The sequence below is a fragment of the Chelonoidis abingdonii genome, chromosome 3 (assembly GCF_003597395.2).
Source record: "Chelonoidis abingdonii isolate Lonesome George chromosome 3, CheloAbing_2.0, whole genome shotgun sequence".
In the NCBI taxonomy this organism is placed as follows: domain Eukaryota; kingdom Metazoa; phylum Chordata; order Testudines; family Testudinidae; genus Chelonoidis; species Chelonoidis abingdonii.
The window spans coordinates 5,014,727-5,033,125 of NC_133771.1; the positions used below are offsets into that span (position 1 = coordinate 5,014,727).

The 18,399-nt window shown below is 47.5% G+C and overlaps 1 protein-coding gene across 1 annotated transcript in view; it reads right to left on the reverse strand.

Annotated features, from left to right (window-relative positions):
• Positions 1-18,399, reverse strand: part of LOC116837369 (nuclear GTPase SLIP-GC-like) — a 68,680-nt gene that overhangs the window by 31,635 nt on the left and 18,646 nt on the right. The window contains 5 exon segments of the mRNA XM_032801705.2: positions 2,312-2,469; positions 6,842-7,003; positions 8,041-8,174; positions 14,521-14,626; positions 15,907-15,996. Of these exon segments, the coding sequence (XP_032657596.2) occupies positions 2,312-2,469; positions 6,842-7,003; positions 8,041-8,174; positions 14,521-14,626; positions 15,907-15,996 (650 nt within the window).

The following is an 18,399-nucleotide window of genomic DNA, read 5'->3' on the forward strand; positions in this document are numbered from 1 at the left end:
TGGTGATCATTACGTCTCGGATGTCGCCTTCTGACAATGGCATAATCTATCAGATGCCACTGTTTGGACCTAGGGTGCATCCACGTCGTTTTGTATTTGTCTGCTTGTCGTTGGTAATGGTCAGGTCATTTTCAGAACTAAGGCTCAAAAGGAGTAGTCTATTGCTGTTCATTTTGCCAACACCATGTGACCCGATTACTCCTTTCTAGTTCTCGCTGTCAGCCCCGACTCGGGCATTGAAATCTCCAAGTAGGAGTAGTTTGTCTGTTACAGGTGTGGCCTTGATCAGTCTGTAGAGATCTTCATAAAATTGTTCCTTTGAGTTGTCAGAGCATGTTAGAGTGGGTGCATATGCACTGATGATGGTGGCATGACGTTTGGCATTTAGTGGGAAGCATAGTTTCAGCAATCTTTCATTGATACCCACTGAAAGGTCTGTAAGTTGATGCATCAATGATGTTTTTATTGCCAGACCAACTCCATGTATTCTGTCCTCTGTCTCAGTCTTACCCTTCCAGAAGAAGGTGTAACCACTTCCTGGTTCACTCAAGGAACCTTCCCCAGGCAATCTAGTTTCACTTAATGCCGCTATATCGATGTTGTAGCAGGCTAGTTCTCGAGCAATGAGAGTTGTCCTTCTCTCAGATCTTGCAACAGCTTCTCGATCCAAGAGGCTACGAACATTCCATACACCAATGGTAAGATTTCTCAAATTTTTCTTTTGGTTTCGGCCACAGGTTGGGTTAAACTGCCAGCTGCGGCTTGCTGGCCAGTTGTTGTAGGGCAGGCAATTTTTAGGCCACCTTTTCGAGGCCCCTTCCTTACTAGAGTGAACAGTGCTGTCCTGAAGAGGGCTGCTCAGACGCCTGGGATGCTGCCCGGGCAACTCTGCTGCCCCGGGTACAGAGCTGGATGACCACCTATCCACAGTCCACCTGCGTGCAGGATTGGGACTACGATTCCCAGTGGTAACCTCCACCTGTCGCTTTGCCCCTCCTCCATCGCCGCAGGACTTGGGTGGTATGATGATGATGTTTGATGATTTGCACAGGACTTGTGCATGAAAGTTTTTTAAGTGGTAGAGCCATTGCATGGGAGCAATCCCACTCTCTCGACCTTAGAAGCCAAACACCAATGGTAAAAAAATCATCACGACTGGTAACTTCTTTGGTTGCAGTGGATGGCCTTGACGTCTTTCGTGCCTCGTCAAGCCCTTCGCTGTCCACAAAGCGTTGCAGAACCGCCTTCTTGGCCGTTGGATCTTAGTGATCTCTTTCACCCAGTCCGCCGGAGCTGACGTTGCATGCAGGGTAGGCATATCCCTAATTCACTGAAGGTTTGAGTCCCATCAGTTACACTCACCTGGTTTAGCCGGCCTGTAGAAGCCGTTGCCCGGGGTGCGGCCACTGCGCATGCTGCAGCTACTTGGAGCCACAAGTGAGAGCTGAGTGATAGGTGGGGACCAAAGTGGAGGGACCACCCTCAAAGAAGTACGACAGGTCCCCCCATCAGAGGTACTACCCCTCCCTGGGCACCCCATACACCACCCCACACAACATACAAGAACTCACTCACTTCCCCTAAGGAACAGGGGCTTGCCTCCTCCAACACAACTCCCACTCATATTCCACTGTTTTCAGCTCTGTTTGCTGGTTCCTGTGCACATCACTACAGCTAGGGAGTTCACTTTGTTTCACAGACACTTCCTGGCACTCCTCATGGGTTTAACTAGGGTGCCTGGACCAATCAGGAGCCATGAGGGAAGCTGTCAGTCTGACCTTCCCAGGTGGTACTTCCTGTGGTGTTTATCTCCACAGGGTCTAGATCAGTGGCTCTCAAACTTTTGTACTGGTAACCTCTTTCACACAGTGTAACCCCCCTTATCAATTAAAAACACTTAAACAGTTAACACTATTTTAAATGCTGGAGGTGAAGGGGGGGTTGGAGACGGAGGCTGACTGATCGTGACTTCCCATGTAATAATCTCACACACCCCTGCAGGGTCACGACCCCCAGTTTGAGAACCCCTGGTCTATATGATAACACATACAGCCCAACCATGGTTGCTGTGTAGTGGTGTGGAGGTGTTAGCCGTCCTGTACACCCAGGTTCTAGTCCCCACAGAGCCTCATGTCATGCTCCAGCTGGAATGGGGTTAGGGGAGCTGGTGGGGGACTCCACCACACTGGGTTACCCAGGAAGGCCAGAGAACAAGGTTCAGCAGGATCCTGGGGCCAATGGGGAGCCGAGAGAGCCCTACGAAAGGAGACTCGGTGTCTTTGCAGCCTGAGTGGGGCAGGGCTCCTCTCACCTGAATATGTTTGCGAACGTGGGGTCAATTTTGTCATACATGGGCTGAGCGAGGGCGCTATTGAAGTCTATGCGGGAGAAGATCCGGGATGCATATACACCATTCTTCTGGCACACGGCTTTCAGTGTCTTGTGGAAGCCTTGGTATCCAGTTTTTCGCTGGATAATTAGAAACACAGTTGTAATGAAGTGGGTATGGGATACATTCCTTACGATTTGTATTACAGTAGGACCTATAGACCCCAGCTGAGCTAGGGCCCCGTTGTGAGGGGAGCTGTACATACATTCAGTGGAGCTGGAAGATGTAATTTCCAGCTCAGGTAGACATATCCACACTAACTCTGATCCGTCCAAGACCCTAAGTATGTACTTGGGGCAGCAAACCCTCCCTACGGCCCGCCACCTGTGCCGACACTGCTACACTTCTATTTGTAGTGCATGCGCTCGATCAGATGCCAGCTGCAGTGTAGATGCACCAACAATGAGAGACAGGCTCTGTCCTGAAGAACTACTCTAACCCATGTGCTTTACACTGAAGCATTTGACTTTGTCCCTCCATGGGAGAGGGGAGATACAGTGCGGAAAACCATGGATCTTAGCTGGTTATTCTGTGTCTTTGCACACAGACATGCAGAGCGCAGGGCAGGACAACTCAGAAAGACCCAGAAACGTCCAGAATGGGGCATGATCTCAGTAGTGGTTAATGAGGCTGTGTAGCTTTGCAGGTCATACCCAAGTCACCTCTGAGAGCTGAGCCAATCAGCGAGTGAGGGGAAAGTTATAAATAGAGGAATTAAAAACAGTTCTGTGGACTCAGCAGCTGATCGAAGCAGGACCAAGAACTGAGGTTGCTGTGAGGGCTGGGTCCCATCCCTGCACCACTCTGGGAACAGGTCAGAGCTAGGGAAGGATTAGGATAATGTTGGTCCATAGCAGTGTGTTTATGGACCTAGAAGGAGAGTGGGGGACAGGGAGCATTTGTTAGCTCTAGTGGTGTAGCCCACAGAGCTAGCTTAGCAGTAATGCAAGGAACCTACAGGCCTGTATCCTGTAAGGCACTGGCTTAACCACGTTAAGATAAGTAAAGTAGGTCTCAGAGGGGTAGCCGTGTTAGTCTGTATCAGCAAAAAGAACAAGGAGTCCTTGTGGCACCTTAGAGACTAACAAATGTATTTAGTCATAACCTTTCGTGGGCTAAAACCCACTTCATTGGATGCATGCAGTGGAAAATACAGTAGAAAGATAGATAGATAGATACACAGAGAACATGAAAAAATGGGTGTTGTCATACCCACTATAACAAGAGTAATCAGTTAAGGTGAGCTATTATCAGCAGGAGAAAAAAATCTTTTGTAGTGATAATCAGGATGGCCCATTTCTGACAGTTGACAAGAAGGTGTGAGTAAGAGTGGGGGCGGGAATTAGCTTGGGGAAATAGTTTTTACTTTGTGTAATGACCCATCCACTCCTAGTCTTTATCAAGCCTAATTTAATGGTGTCCAGTTTGCAAATTAATTCCATTCTGCAGTTCTCATTGGAGTGTCTGGTTTTGAAGAGGAGAGTTGGAGTATTGCACTTGAGCCTGTAATTGAGTGACCAGCATTATAAAATGGCCCAGCAGTTCCCGGTTCCCCAAAATCTAGGTTAATAGCTTGCTCAAGAGAGGGAGTTGGTACTTAATGATACCAGGCAACTGCAGGAACACTGAACTGCTCCTGGGCTGGATATTTTCGGATAGAATTGTTGGCAGATGTTTAACCACAAACTTGCTTTAGAAATAGGTGACGTTTATGATAATGAGCTAAAAGGCAGTAATAGGTTAACCTATCAGATATGGGCACCCCAATATTATGAGGGTGAGGAAGTCAGATTTGGACATGGGAGGCCGGGCATCTAAATGAATATTCATGATAGTGCCCAGGCCCTACAATAGGCCAGGCCACCATGTTGTGGGCACCAGGTTTCCATCACTGACCCTTCAGCTCTTCATTGTTCTTCTCTACCACCGACCTCTGGGTGTTGGGGGTCTGAACCATCAGACTCATTTGGCATGCCAGGGACAGGGCTAGTCCTTTGTCTCTCACCACTGGGTCCCCTAGGAAGGGTGGGAGTATGTAAGTATATGAGCATATGCAGGGGATGACACCACACGTATCCCTAATGCGATATTACTGCTATTTGTTTTTGTGGTTTGGAACTTCCTTCTCTTCCTTGATGGTGTTAATAAAAGTGGCTAAGGCTTTGCCTTGCCCTCAGTGTGAGTGTCTTTTCCATGCACCCTGGCTTCCCCTCAAGATATTGAACTGATTCGTTTTAATTCTGTTGAGTCTGATTCTGGAATGAGACTCTATTACCCCCAGCACATTAAATTAATATCAAATAGCAACCAATACCATTAACAGCCATTAAAGAATCAGGCTACAGAACCTGTGGCACTTACATTTGGCTCTCAGCTAATTGCTCTGAACTGGGATTCTGTCTCGGTTAGAGAGCATGTGAATGGGGCAGCACTTACTGAAAGGAGGGTCTGTGAATTCTTGCCCAAGTTAGCTGGGTCTACGGGGAGAAGATGGTGCCCTGTAGAGTAAGTGGCTTGTAGAGATCCACGGAATGGATATTTTATAGGCTGATCCCAATCCCTGGAGTATTCTGGATACAGGCTAGAGCAGGGGTTCGCAAACTGGGGTTCAGGACCCCCCTGGGCGTCACAAGGTTATTACATGGGAGGTCATGAGCTGTCAACCTCCACCCCAAATCCCACTTTGCCTCCAGCATTTATAATTGTGTTCAATATATAAAAAAGTTTTTTTAATTTATAAGGGGGGGTTACACTCAGAGGCTTGCTATTTGAAAGGGGTCACCACTAAAAAAGTTTGAGAGCCACTGAGCTAGAGATTTGTGTTTCACCAGCAACTGAGAGGACCAGTTAGCTACTGCCCCAAGGGCTGGCAGCTGCTAGCTGGGGAGCTCCCCAGAGTGCTGGTTCGCTGCCAGGGTCTGAAGTGTTTGACAGGAGTGTTCTTGAGCTCTGAAGAGTCCAGGTGACACACATGACACACCACAGTCACACTGCAAAGACTAAGGGCTTTTCTACACTGGCACTTTACAGCGCTGCAACTTTCTCGCTCAGGGATGTGAAAAAACACCTCTCTGAGCACTGCAAATTTCAGTGCTGTGATGTGCCAGTATAGACAGTGCACCACCACTGGTAGCTATGCCCCTTGTGGAGGTGGAGTTTTTTAGAGCGCTGGGGAGAGCTCTGCCACGACTACACAAGCCACATTAAATGTAGACAAGCCCTGAGAAATCATCTCTGAGGGGAGATCAGAGGGGAATGTGTTTTGATGTGTGAGCTAAAGTACAGACAGAGTTACCCTGAAACCTTACAGTGGAATGTTTGTAGCCGAAACAAAAGGGGGACAGTCTATATAAGCAGATTTACTGTCTAAGAGCTTTTCTTTAAAAGTTCTTCACAGTATTCCAAATGTGATTACAATGTTGTATTGATTTACTGTGTGTTTTGTGAGCACTCAATGTTTATTTTACCAATAAAGTGTTTGGTGCTTCCCCAGGAAATGACTGGGAACTATGACCCTCCATTTATCAGAGTTTTACATTCAATAGCCCCAGAGGTTGCAGGAGAGAGATCTGATTCTCTGTGATGCTTTCTGGAAAGACAGAGCTCGGGCCTGCGCATCAGCAAAAAGCTAAGCTGAAGCGCTGGAAGAAGGGTAGATCTATACAGAATTTTGCCTAAGCACACCCTACCCTCTCACTTACTGTCTTAATAGACTGAAGAAGGAAGGATTATTATCTCTACCACACAGATGAGGTGCACAGGCACAGAGACTAAGGTCTGGTCTACATCTAAAATGTAGATTGACATAACTATGTTGCTCAGGGGTGTGAAAGATTCACACCCCTGAGAGATGTAATTAAGCTGACCTAAGCCCCAGTGTAGGCACTGTTAGGTAGATGAAGAATTCTTTTGACCTCGCTATCACCTCTCAAAGGAGTGGATTAACTCCAGGATGGAAACCCTTCTGTAGCAGTAGAAAGTGTCTACACTACAGTGACCCAGGTCAAGTTGACAAGCATCTTACTCTGCAAGTCATCCCACTGAGGGCAACTCAGGAGAGCAAAGTACTACTCACCGGAGTAAAGGCAGCAGAATGGAGCCCTGGCCTATATTAATTTGGGGCTGGATTCCAATACCCTTACTCACCGAGTAGCACTGTACCCCACATCGAGTCCCATTGGTGTAAGTGGCTACTCCATACAAATAAGAGGATCAGACTCCAGCCCATAACATGCTGTTCTCCTCTAGGGCCTTTCATCCAGTTCCCTTCACAAACCTTAATTAGTCCTCTCAACACCCAATAATAATTCTTAGCCCTTATAGGACTTTCTGCCACAGATCTCAAAGCACTTCTCAAAAGTCAATAAGCAAGAGGTGTGCAAAGGGAGAGGCAGTTGCTGGCCAGAGAATGAAAGCTGCACATGAGGTCTAAGTCAAGAACGTGCTACTCACGGTAAGGAGCTGAGAGAACGTTTTTTGGTGAGATGATTTTGCTTTCTTCACACCTTCGTTAAGAGGCTGTTCCAGCAGGGCAAAACATTTCTCAATCTCCTTCTCCAAAGCCTTGATCTTGTCCTTCACAAAGCCTTCCAAGCCGCTCTGCTCATAATGATCCTGCAATGGCAGAAGAACACAAGACACATCATTGCACAGCTGATGCTGGAGGCAAAATAAAGATACACGCCAAGATTGCTTCTCGCTAGAAACCGCAGCACAGGCCTGCGTTCGGTCAGCACCAGATGGGAGGCATCTAGAGAACACATTGTGCTGGAAGAGATGGTGTCGCCAGTCCAGCTGGTGGTGCTTTGACTTGGTACTGAACCAAAGCCCTAGCGTGGCATGATGCTGGCGGCTGCTAGAAAGAGTGGGGGAAGTGACAGCTGGGCAACAGGGGAGGTACAAGGTTTGGCTGCCTTTGCAGATAAAGCCTGTAGTGGTTTTAAACATCAATTATAGATGAGGGGAAAAGAACAGAATCTCTGTAACTTTTTCTTTCTTTCACTGCTTTACCCACCCACAGAACACAATGGGTGCAGGGATACGTTTTTGTCCCCCAGTGATATGGGTCCAGCCGTGAGCATTTTGGAGGTAATGCTTGGTGTGACATCACCAAAAAGCCCAACCAGCCAAGTACAGCAGGGCCTTGGACAACGTGGGTGTGTCTCCCCTGGGGAAAATAGCATGTTTCAGCTCTGAAGCAGTTTCACTGATGCTGCCAATGGAGTAAGCTGTAGTGTAGAAAGGGTGCAGGGATTTCATCATCTAGCCCTGCTCTAGGGATAGAACTCAGAGCCTCTTGTATCAAAAAGTATAGACTCTCTCCCTAGTTTGAACTACAGAACCATTCCCATTAGTGGTCAGCAGTATAGGGTCTATGGCACATAGCTGAACAGATCCAGCTCCATCCGTCAGGGTGCAGTGGTGCATTTACACACTAGTCAGCTCATTACTAGATTTTTGGAGCAGATTTGCATTTGTTTCCTGCTAGGAACCATGGGGCAAGTGGCCTGGTTCAAAGGAGCAGGGATGGAACGGAGAGAAGGCAGCATTCAGAGAAACTGCTGCAGTGAGAAGAGAGGGAAATATTCACTGCATCATCACTGTGCTAGCAGTGATGCAAATTGTAGTGCCCAAAGCTGTTCCAGCCATACCACCATGTGTCGTGTGGAGTTGAAATTCTCAGCCAGCAGGACAATGCCGAAAGCCTCTGCCACATAATCCATTAGCAGCTTCTTCCTCTCTTTCAGATAGATATTCCTGACATACTCTCTCAGCTTGAGGATCTCTGGAATAGCACAGATAGGAATAGTTAGTCCTGATATACACCAAGGATGAACTAACCATGGTGCTCAAGGCTGTGAAAAATTTCACTCCCTGTGTGATGTAAGTAAGATCGACCTAACCTCCACTGTACATAAGAATGGCCATATTGGGTCAGACCAAAGGTCCATCTAGCTCAGTATCTGTCTTCCAACAGTGGCCAATGCCAGGTGCCCCAGAGAGAATGAACAGAACAGTTGATCATCAAGTGATCTATCCGCTGTGGCCCATTACCCAGCTTCTGGCAAACAGAGGCTAGGGACACCATCTCTGCCCATGTTGAGTAGTAGCCTTTACTGGACTTATCCTCCATGAATTTGTCTAGTTCTTTTTTGAACCCTGTTGTAGTCTTGGCCCTCATAACATTCTCTGGCAAGGAGTTCAACAGGTTGACTGTGCATTGTTTTGTTTGTTTTAAACCTGCTGCCTATTAATTTTATTTGATGACCCCTGGTTTTTGTGTTATGAGTAAAGAACACTTCCTTATTTACTTTCTCCACACCCATCATGACTTTATAAATTTCTATCATATTCACCCCCCTATCATCTCTTTTCCAAGCTGAAAAGTCATAGTTTTATTAATCTCTCCTCATATGCAAGCTGTTCCATAGCCCTAATAATTTTTGTTGCCCTTTTCTGTACCTTTTCCAATTCCAATATATCTTTTTTGAGATGGCGCAACCAAATCAGCACGCAGTATTCAAGATGTGGGGGTACCATGGATTTATATAGAGGCAATATGATATTTTCTATCTCATTATCTATCCCTTTCTTAATGATTCCCAACATTCTATTTGCTTTTTGTGACAGCTGCTGCACACTGAGTGGATGTTTTCAGAGAACTATCCACGGTGACTCCAAGATCTTTCTTGAGTAGTAACAGCTAATTTAGACCCCATCATTTTATATGTATAGCTGGGATTATGTTTTCCAATGTGCATTACTTTACATTTATCAACACTGAATTTCATCTGCCATTTTGTTACCCAGTCACCCAGTTTTGTTATATCCATTTGTAACTCTTCTCAGTCTTGCTGGGACTTAACTATCTTGAGAAGTTTTGTGTCATCTGCAAATTTTGCCACCTCACTGTTTACCCCTTTTTCCAGGTAATTTATGAGCATGTTGAACAGCACTGTTCCCAGTACAGATCCCTGGGGGATACCACTATTTACCTCTTTCCATTCTGAAAACTGACCATTTATTCCTACCCTTTATTTCCTATTTTTAACCAGTTACTGATCCATGAGAGAACCTTCCCTCTTATCCCATGACAGCTTACTTTGCTTAAGAGCCTTTTGTGAGGGACCTTATCAAAGGCTTTTTGAAAATCTAAGTACACTATAACCACTGGATCACTCTTGTCAACATGCTTGTTGACCCCCTCAAAGAATTCTAGTAGATTAGTGAAACATAATTTCCCTTTACAAAAACCATGTTGACTCTTCCTCAACAAATTATGTTTATCTATGTGTCTGACAATCTTGTCTTTTACTATAGTTTCAACCAGTCAGGCTTACTGGCCTGAAATTGACGGGATCACCTCTGGAGCCCTTTTTAAAAATTAAAGTCTCCAGTCCTCACAGTTGTGAAGAATAGCTTGGAAACAGGTTCAGTAACATCTGCCTGAATCTGCACAGAGCCTGAACCAACTGCTGTGAGGATGGGCACTGCCCCATGCATTTCAGGGGGGTATTAACCCCACTGCTCTGGAGGACTCTCTGAACTCCAGCCCAGCAGAGGGCTGTGTGTGTAGCAGGAGGGGAAGAGTGCAGCTGGCTTGACCCATCCAGACCGAAACACAGAGAGCAGGGGGACTCCTGTTTACACTCATGCTGCTCCTGAGGAAAAGGGCATCAGGCAGTCATGCCTGGTGGGAAGAAGTAGGCTCTCTTGGCTATTAAGTCAAAGGGCTTTAACTGCAAGTCAAAGGGCTTTATACTGACCGCATGTGATGAAGTGGGGCTGTTCTTAATGTTTTCTCTGAATACTGGGGGGGGGGGGGCTCAGTTCCTGGCCGACCCTCTGTCACCTAGCAACCAGGGCTGGCGCTTCCATTTAGGCGACCAGGGCACCAGGATTTTGTGGCCCTCGGCGGCAATTCGGCGGCGGGGGGTCCTTCTGCACTCCCGGTCGGCGGCAGCAATTCAGTGCCGGGTCCTTCACTCGCTCCAGGACCTGCCGCAGAAGTGCCCAGAAGACCGGTAGCCGCAGAAGGACCGCCCCGCCGCAGAATTGCCACCAACAACCGGGAGCACGGAAGGACCCCCCCCTGCTGCAGAATTGCTGCCAACGACTGGGAGCACGGAAGGACGCCCCCGCCGCAGAATTGCCACCAACGACCGGGAGCACGGAAGGACCCCCGCCTAGGGTGCCAAAAACCCTGGTGCTGCTCCTGCTAGCGACTAATGGCCAGGCCCTTCCCCCCTGCAAAGGTGCCAGCTGAAGGTGTTGGAGACAAAGGGATCAGGTGACCTCCTGGCCCAGGAAAGGAACTGAGCAGAGAAGGGGCTGGAGGGGGTGTCAGTCTGGAGCTGGCTGGGGATGAGGAGTGAAGTGCAGATGTGGGGGTCTGGCTCACTGCCCCCCGGAATGGACCCGGCCGAGGGGTCCGGTTCGCCGTACCTACAAACTGTTTTAGACTCTGTTCCTGTCATCGAATAAACCTCTGTTTTACTGGCTGGCTGAGAGTCAAGTCTGACTGCAAAGTGGGGGTGCAGGACCCTCTGGCTTCCCCAGGACCCCATTGGGGCAGGTTCGCTGTGGGAAGCACACAGAGGGGCAGAGGATGCTGAATGTTCCAAGGAGAGACCCAGGAGGTGAAGCCGTGTGAGCTTCTTGTCCTGGAGACAGTCTGTTCCAAGGGAGAGGAGGATCCCCAGACTTTTTCAGGGCAAGAAACTCACACGGCTTTACCTGCTGGGTCTCTCCTTGGAGCATTCAGCATCCTCTTCCCCTCCGTGCACTTCCCACAGCGAGCCGGCCCCAGCAGGGTCCTGGGGAAGCCACACCACACTAGTATGGGAAGTTTGGATATTGCAATATGCATTTGGAAATTTGCAATATGCCTTATTGGGATAGACTAAAGGAGTTCAATCTATTTAGCTTAACAAGGAGAAGGTTAAGGTTTACCTTAGAGCCTGTAAGTACCTAAATGGGGAATAAGTATTTGATAACGGGCTCTTCAGTCTAGCGGACAAATCTGTAACACAATCCAATGGCTGGAAGTTAAGCTAGACAAATTCAGACTAGAAATAAGGTCTATGTTTTTAATATAGGGGGTCATTAACCACTGGAACAACTTACCACAGCTTGTGGTAGATTCTCGCTCACTGTAAATGTTTGAATCAAGTGCTGTAGAAAAGCTAGGTATTGTTACTGGATGTTTTTCGGAAGGGTGGGCTCTAGTTCAAACCCAGCTACTGGACTTGGAGTGGGAATTACTCCAGCGCAGTCCTATGACCTGTGTTATGCAGGAGGTCAGATAGATGATTACAATGGTCCTTCTGGCCCTCACATCTGTGAATCTCTGCCAGAGGGGGCCCTCCTGGCACTATCACTCTAGGTGGAGGGTTGGGGAACTGTAGGGGTGGTGCGATGATTCCTCTCCCATTTCCCATGTCATGATGTGCTTAGGGCTCCAGGCTGCTTTAGTTTGAACCTGGGTGAATCTTCCATTTATAGAACGTCTATTGTTTCAGTCGAGAGACTTTCAGGAAAAGCTGGTGTCTCAGAAACTAAGGGACCTACAAATTGCTTGCTGCAGATCTGAGCAGGGCAGCGGTGGCTGGTTTGTGCAGGTGTAACCAACACACCTCCTGGGTGTGGTGTTCTGTCTCATCTAGTGGCACCGAGCCTACTTAGAGAGAGAGATAAAATGAATCTACTCTATGGCCTTACCTAACAGCCAGTTGGCTTTTAGCTCATGTGACAAAGGCTCATGCACTAAGCTCTAGAAGTCCCCCGTTTTATCCTGATGATGACCAGTGTCAGGGTTCCCTTCCCACTCTGAGCTCTGGGTACAGCTGTGGGGACTTGCATGAAAGATCCCCTAAGCTTATTTCTACCAGCTAACGTTAAAACTTCCCCAAGGCACAAATCCTTTCCTTGTCCTTGGATGGTATTGCTACCACCACCAAGTGATTTAGACAAAAATCCAGCAAAAAGGGCCACTTGGAGTCCCTGTTTCCCCAAAATATTCCCCCAAGCCCCTTCAGCCCCTTTCCTGGGGAGGTTTGAGAATAATATAATAACCAATTGGTTACAAAGTGAGCACAGACTAAACCCCTGGGTTTTTAGGACACTGAAAATATATCAGGTTCTTAAAAGAAGAATTTTATTTAAAAAAAAAGTAAAAGAATCACACCTGGAAAATCAGGATGGAAGGTAACTTTACAGGGTAAATAAAAAGATTTAAAACACAGAGGATTCCCTTCTAGGATCAGCTTCAAAGTTACAAAAATCAGGAATAAAACTCTCTCTTAGCATAGGGAAAAATCACAAGCTAAAACAAAAGATACGCTAATGCATTTCCTTGCCTTTACTTACAATTTCTGTAAGTTTAGATGTATCATTTCAGGAGATGGTTTATCTGTTTGATGTCTCTCTGTGCCCAGAGGGGGAACAAAACAAAGAGAGCACACACAAAACCTCCTCCCCACCCGCCCAGATTTGAAAGTATCTTCTTTCCTTATTGGTCCTTTTGGTCAGGGGTTAAACAGGTTATTTGAGCTTCTTAACCCCCTACAGGCAAAGCAATTCTGTACATCTGGCTAGGAGGGATTTTATGTTACTGCAGACATAAAGGTTGTTACCCTTCCCTTTATATTTATGACAACAAGGATCTGCATGTGGAGGTACAAGCTACACAACGTTGGGAGAGGAAAAGGGGAAGCAACACAAGGAAGAAACAGGGGCCCAAGAAGCAGCGCTAAACCTTGCTATCAACAACACATGTAGTGCTGGGTCCTGTGAATGCCGCATCTCCTGCAGTTTCCAGGCAGGCTGTGTGACAGGCAAGGAAGATTGCGGCTGTGCAATGACAGGTACATAGGTTATTGAACCTCCAGCACTCAGGACATGAGACCCTGTAGTTTGAAGGATGAAGTCCTCTGCCTGGGCCTGTCGCAGTATTATACCCCCTGAGGCTCAGGCAGAGACAGGGATTCACAGCACACACAGCAGTGACATCAATGGCCACAACATCTGCTTTGCCAGAGGGCCAGTGCAGCCCAATGCAGGGGCAGTGCTAGCTGCAGAGGCGGTGTTGCTGGAACAGCTGAGGGATATGCTAATACAGGGCATTGTTCCCTGGGCAGTCCCCATCTCCTGGAGAGCCCTGGATGCAATGAAGAAGGTGCCTCCTCTGCAGGAACCCCACAGAAGGGCGCTGGTGGCAACAGCACTTGCCTCCCCTTAGGACGATGCCTTCCTTTGGGTACAGGGGCCAGGCTGGGGCACAGGCATGGAATTTACAACACCCTGGGCCAGCTTTAGTGAGTCTGATCCTTGATCATTAACAGGTAAAGCTTCTCCAGTCTTCCACTGCAGGCTAAGCTCCCGTTCAGGGCACCAAGATGCCAGGATTCTCGATTCAGCAGTGGATGGGCCCAGCAGAACAACTGGGTCCTATGCAACAAGGCAGCATATGTAGGGGGCTGTAGAGGAGGGCTACTGAGATGTCAAGGGAAGGGACTGGACAGGGGGCCTATAGAGGTTTGGGTTGAGAGAAAGGTGGGGTCACTGGTGGAAGAGAAGCCAGAAGTGGGGCTCTCAGATGGTCACTGGAGCGGGCCTGAACCTGAGAGATGCCAAGCACCTGCAACCCCCATGGATTTCTGTGTCTGCAGTGCACTGGGACTCAGAGCTGTGGATTCAATTTTTGCTCTGCCACAGATACTCTGTGTGACCTTGGCCAAATCACTTAATCTCAGAGCCTCAGTTCCCCGTTAAAACAGCCAGCGACACTCACTTTGTTTGTTGAATCTATTTAGATCATCAGCTCTTTATGGCAGGGACTGTCTCTTATTAGGTGCATGTAGATCGCCTAGCACCACAGAGCCCCAATTGTGGTTTTAGATTTGTAAGACAATTGTAATACAGGTGTCATTGTAATACAAACAATAACAATAAATACAATCCCCACAGTTTTGGGAAAAAGCGTCTGCACATTTAGATGCTGCTTTAAACCAAATTCGTGCATCTGTGATGAGTGCCCATCACCAGTAAGAGCTGCACACAGCAGATGCAGAGTCAGCACTCTGAGCAATGAAGCATTAGCAATTCATGTTGAAAGAATGATTGCATGTTACCTGACTCTTCCTTAGTGATATGCTTCTTCTGCCAGTATTCTGTAGCACTGACCGTGTAAACGAGATCAGCCTTGTTCAGAATTTCTGAGTCACTTGGCACTATTCTCTAAAAAAACAAAAACAAAGCACCCACCCACACAGATTATGTAAAAAGTGGGGTTACTGAAGCAGCTTCAGAAAATTCAGAAGAACATAAGAACGGCCATACTGGGTGAGAACAAAGATCCAGCTAGCCCAGTATCCTGTCTTCCAACAGTGGCCAATGCCAGGTACCACAGAGGGAATGACCAGAACAGGCAATCATGAAGTGATCCATCCCCTGTTGCCCATTCCCAGCTTCTGGCAAGTCGTATTGTCACTGCAGAATTCTGCCACAGTTAGCCAATAAGTGGTGCAGTGAGTGTGAATGTAATCAGTTCTGTATCCTTAACCTACCCCATTCATATCAGGATCCAGTTGAAAACTGCGCTTCCTCCCTCCCTCCCTCCCTCCAGCAGCCAACTCCTCTGTCTCACCAATTCCTCTGTCTCATCACACATTCTCACCCTTGTGGGGCAAGAGCCTCTTCCTCTGCAGCTTCTGCCACCAAGAACAGCCTTGTGAAATGTCTGCCTCAATAATGTCCCAGCTCATCTTTCTCCCTTTCTGAGGCCTCATTTCCTCTCTACCTATGTTACCGGCTTTGTTTAAGGAATGCTTTGTTCTGCAGACAAACAGTGCATCTTAAATTCCTAATTCCATATTACTGTGAAACAACTGGATTTGGGATGTCAGTTTTTCACTGCACAAACAACGAATCAAGGATCAGCTTTGTCCACAAGCGCCGGTAGCCTTTTTGGCGCCCTAGGCGGTGGAAGGTCCCGCCCCAGAAATACCGCCAACGACTGCAGCGGCCGAACATCCGGCCGCTGCTCCTCAAATGTTAGTGCCTAGGCGACCGCCTAGGTCGCCTAATGGGTTGCGTCATCCCTGGCTTTGTCTGCACATTGACTTTGATGTCTGGCTCCCTTATTTATGACTCAAAATCAAACCATAGAGGATGATCAGCTCCAAACACACACGTTTTTATCACTGGAGGTAAAGGAGAGTTCCCTAATGGGATTTTCAGAAGTGCCTAACAAGGCTAGGCAACTAGCTCCCATTGGATGTTGACAGTAATTAGGCACCTGAAGGCCAAGACAGAGCTGGCCCCAGAATTCAATGGGGCTTAGAACTTTGTGTGTTGACATCAAGGTTTTTATAGTATAGTTGAGACCGTGTAGAAATCATCACATCTCATGGAAAAATACTTACTTATAAATGTTAGTCCAAGGACCATCACATTTACTATTGAAATATACTAGGAATAGGTTTCCAACAACTAAAAAACTCAGTGTTATACTTTACCCCAAGCTTTGCCTTCATTCCTTTGATTTTCTTCCCCTTCACAGTTGCGTTCCTCTCTAAAATGGCATCGTGTGTGGTTTCTACAGGTTTCTACATTTGGAAAGACAATGAAAGGCACTATAGGTTGTTCCCAAAATGCTTTCATAGATTTTTAAAGCCAGCAGACACCATCTAATCTGGCTTCCAACATAACACAGGGCAAACTTCACCCAGGAATTTCTGCATCAAGCCCAGAACTTCTGTTTGATCTAGGACAGATCTTTAAGGGCTTGTCTATATGAGCCAGTAATGGCAACTATAGGGATGTGATTTCTAGACCCCACTAATATGTTGCATATTAACTGGCCCTTGTGGACCCTGCCGGCGTGGATTAGAAGTTTCCTAGTGTGCTTTTAACATAGTGGTGTTTGAAACAGCACTATGTTAGTAACAGTCAACATGGATTTGTCAAGAACAAATCACGTAAACCGTGATTTGTCTAATAGCTTTTTGTCTAATAGTTTTCTTTGATAGGGTAACAAAAAAGCTATTTGTCTAATAGCGTTCCTTGATAGGGTAACAAGCCTTGTGGATGGGGGGAAGAGGTAGATGTGGTATATCTTGACTTTAGTAAGGCTGTTGATACTGTCTCGCATGACCTTCTCATAAACAAACTAGGGAAATACAGCCTAGTTGGAGCTACTATCAGGTGAGTGTCTAACTGGTTGGAAAACCGTTCCCAGAGAATAGTTATCAGTGGTTCACAGTCAAGCTGGAAGGGCATAACGGGTGGGGTCCCACAGGAATCGGTCCTTGGTCCAGTTCTGTTCAATATCTTCATCAGTGATTTAGATAATGGCATAGAGAGTGCACTTAAAGTCGGCGGACAATGGCAAGCTAGGAGGGTTTGCAGGTGCTTTGGAGGATAGGATTAAAATTCAAAATGATCTGGACAAACTGGATGTAAGGGGGCTGCTGTCCTCCCACTGAAACTTAGTGGGGTTTTTGCCTGGCCTCTCCCAGTACTAAAGGAAGGGGGAAGGGCAAAAGAGAAATCAGGATCCTGAGACTGACAATCCCCAGGGCCAATGGGGAGTGTCATAGTATAATTCCTCAATCTGAACCTTAGAGTTCAAATATGAGGTACTCGCATAAATTCCTCTAAGCTTAATTACCAGCTTAGATCTGATAGCACTGCCGCCAGGCAGAATTCCAGTGTCTGGCGCACTCTGGTCTCCCCAAAACCTTCCCTGGGGGACCCCAAGACTCAGATGCCCTGAGTCTCACCACAAAGGGAAATAACCCCCCTCCCCTTGTCTCCTTTTTACTTCCTCCCAGGCTTCCCCTCCCTGGATGGCCCGGGACGATCACCCTGTTTCAGTTCCTTGAAATGCAAACCAAAGAGATCAGGTTTCTTTCACCCTCACTCAGAGTCCCTGCAAATGCAAGCTTGGTAACTCTAACACAAAGAGATTTTCTCTTCCCCCCTGTCTTCTTCCTCCCCCCCAATTCCCTGGTGAGCTGCAGACTCAATCCCCTTGAGCCCAACTAGGAAAAAATCCAACAGGTCTTAAAAAGAAAGCTTTATATAAAAAGAAAGAAAAAGACATAAAAATGGTCTCTGTATCAAGGTGACAATATACAGGGTAATGGCTTAAAAGAAAATGAATAAACAGCCTTATCCAAAAGAAATACAATTTAAACATTCCAGCAAACTACACACATGTAAATACAAAAACAATATAAAACCTATATTGTCTCTATATCTGTACTTACAACTGGGAAACAGAAGATTAGAAAGCCTGAAGGTAGAGAGAGCCTCTCTCAGAGCCGAGAGAGCACTAGAGACACAGACAAAGAACACACACCCAAAAATTCCCTTCCTGAGCTTTGAAAAATCTGGTTTCCTGATTGGTCCTCTGGTCAGGTGTTTGGTTCCCTTTGTTACCCTTTACAGGTAAAAGAAACATTAACTCTAGCTATCTGTTTATGACAGGGAGAGGCCAATGCTCTATGTCAGCCTGATTGACAGGACAGGCCGGCTAATGAGAGAGCCAGGAGGCCAGGAGGGGAGCTACCTGAGGGGACGGGGCTGAGCTAAGGGATAGCAGCTGCCAGAGCTGGGCTGGGAAGCTGAGCTGCGCCAGCCAGAGCCAGAAGGGAGAGGAGCAGCTCAGAGGCAGACTGGGGCAGTCGGAGCCAGGTGCGGGGATTGTCTGGGGAGAGCGAGGGGGCCTGGGCCATGGGCCAGAGCAGGAGACGCCCTCAGTGAAGAGGCTCTGCAGGCCAGACTTGGGGGGGGATCGTACCCCGATGGGGCTGGGGTGACACTAGGAAGCAGGGCCCTGCCTCCTAGAGCCTAAGGGCTTGTGGCCACTGCCAGCAGAGTGTCCGATCCACAGCATCCTGCGGCACAGCCAGGGCCTGGGACGGTGAGGAACAGACTGAGCTGCCCTGACGTTCCAGCGATGCTGGTTGTGGTTCCCCCTGTGCCCACAGAGCGCGGTGACGGGT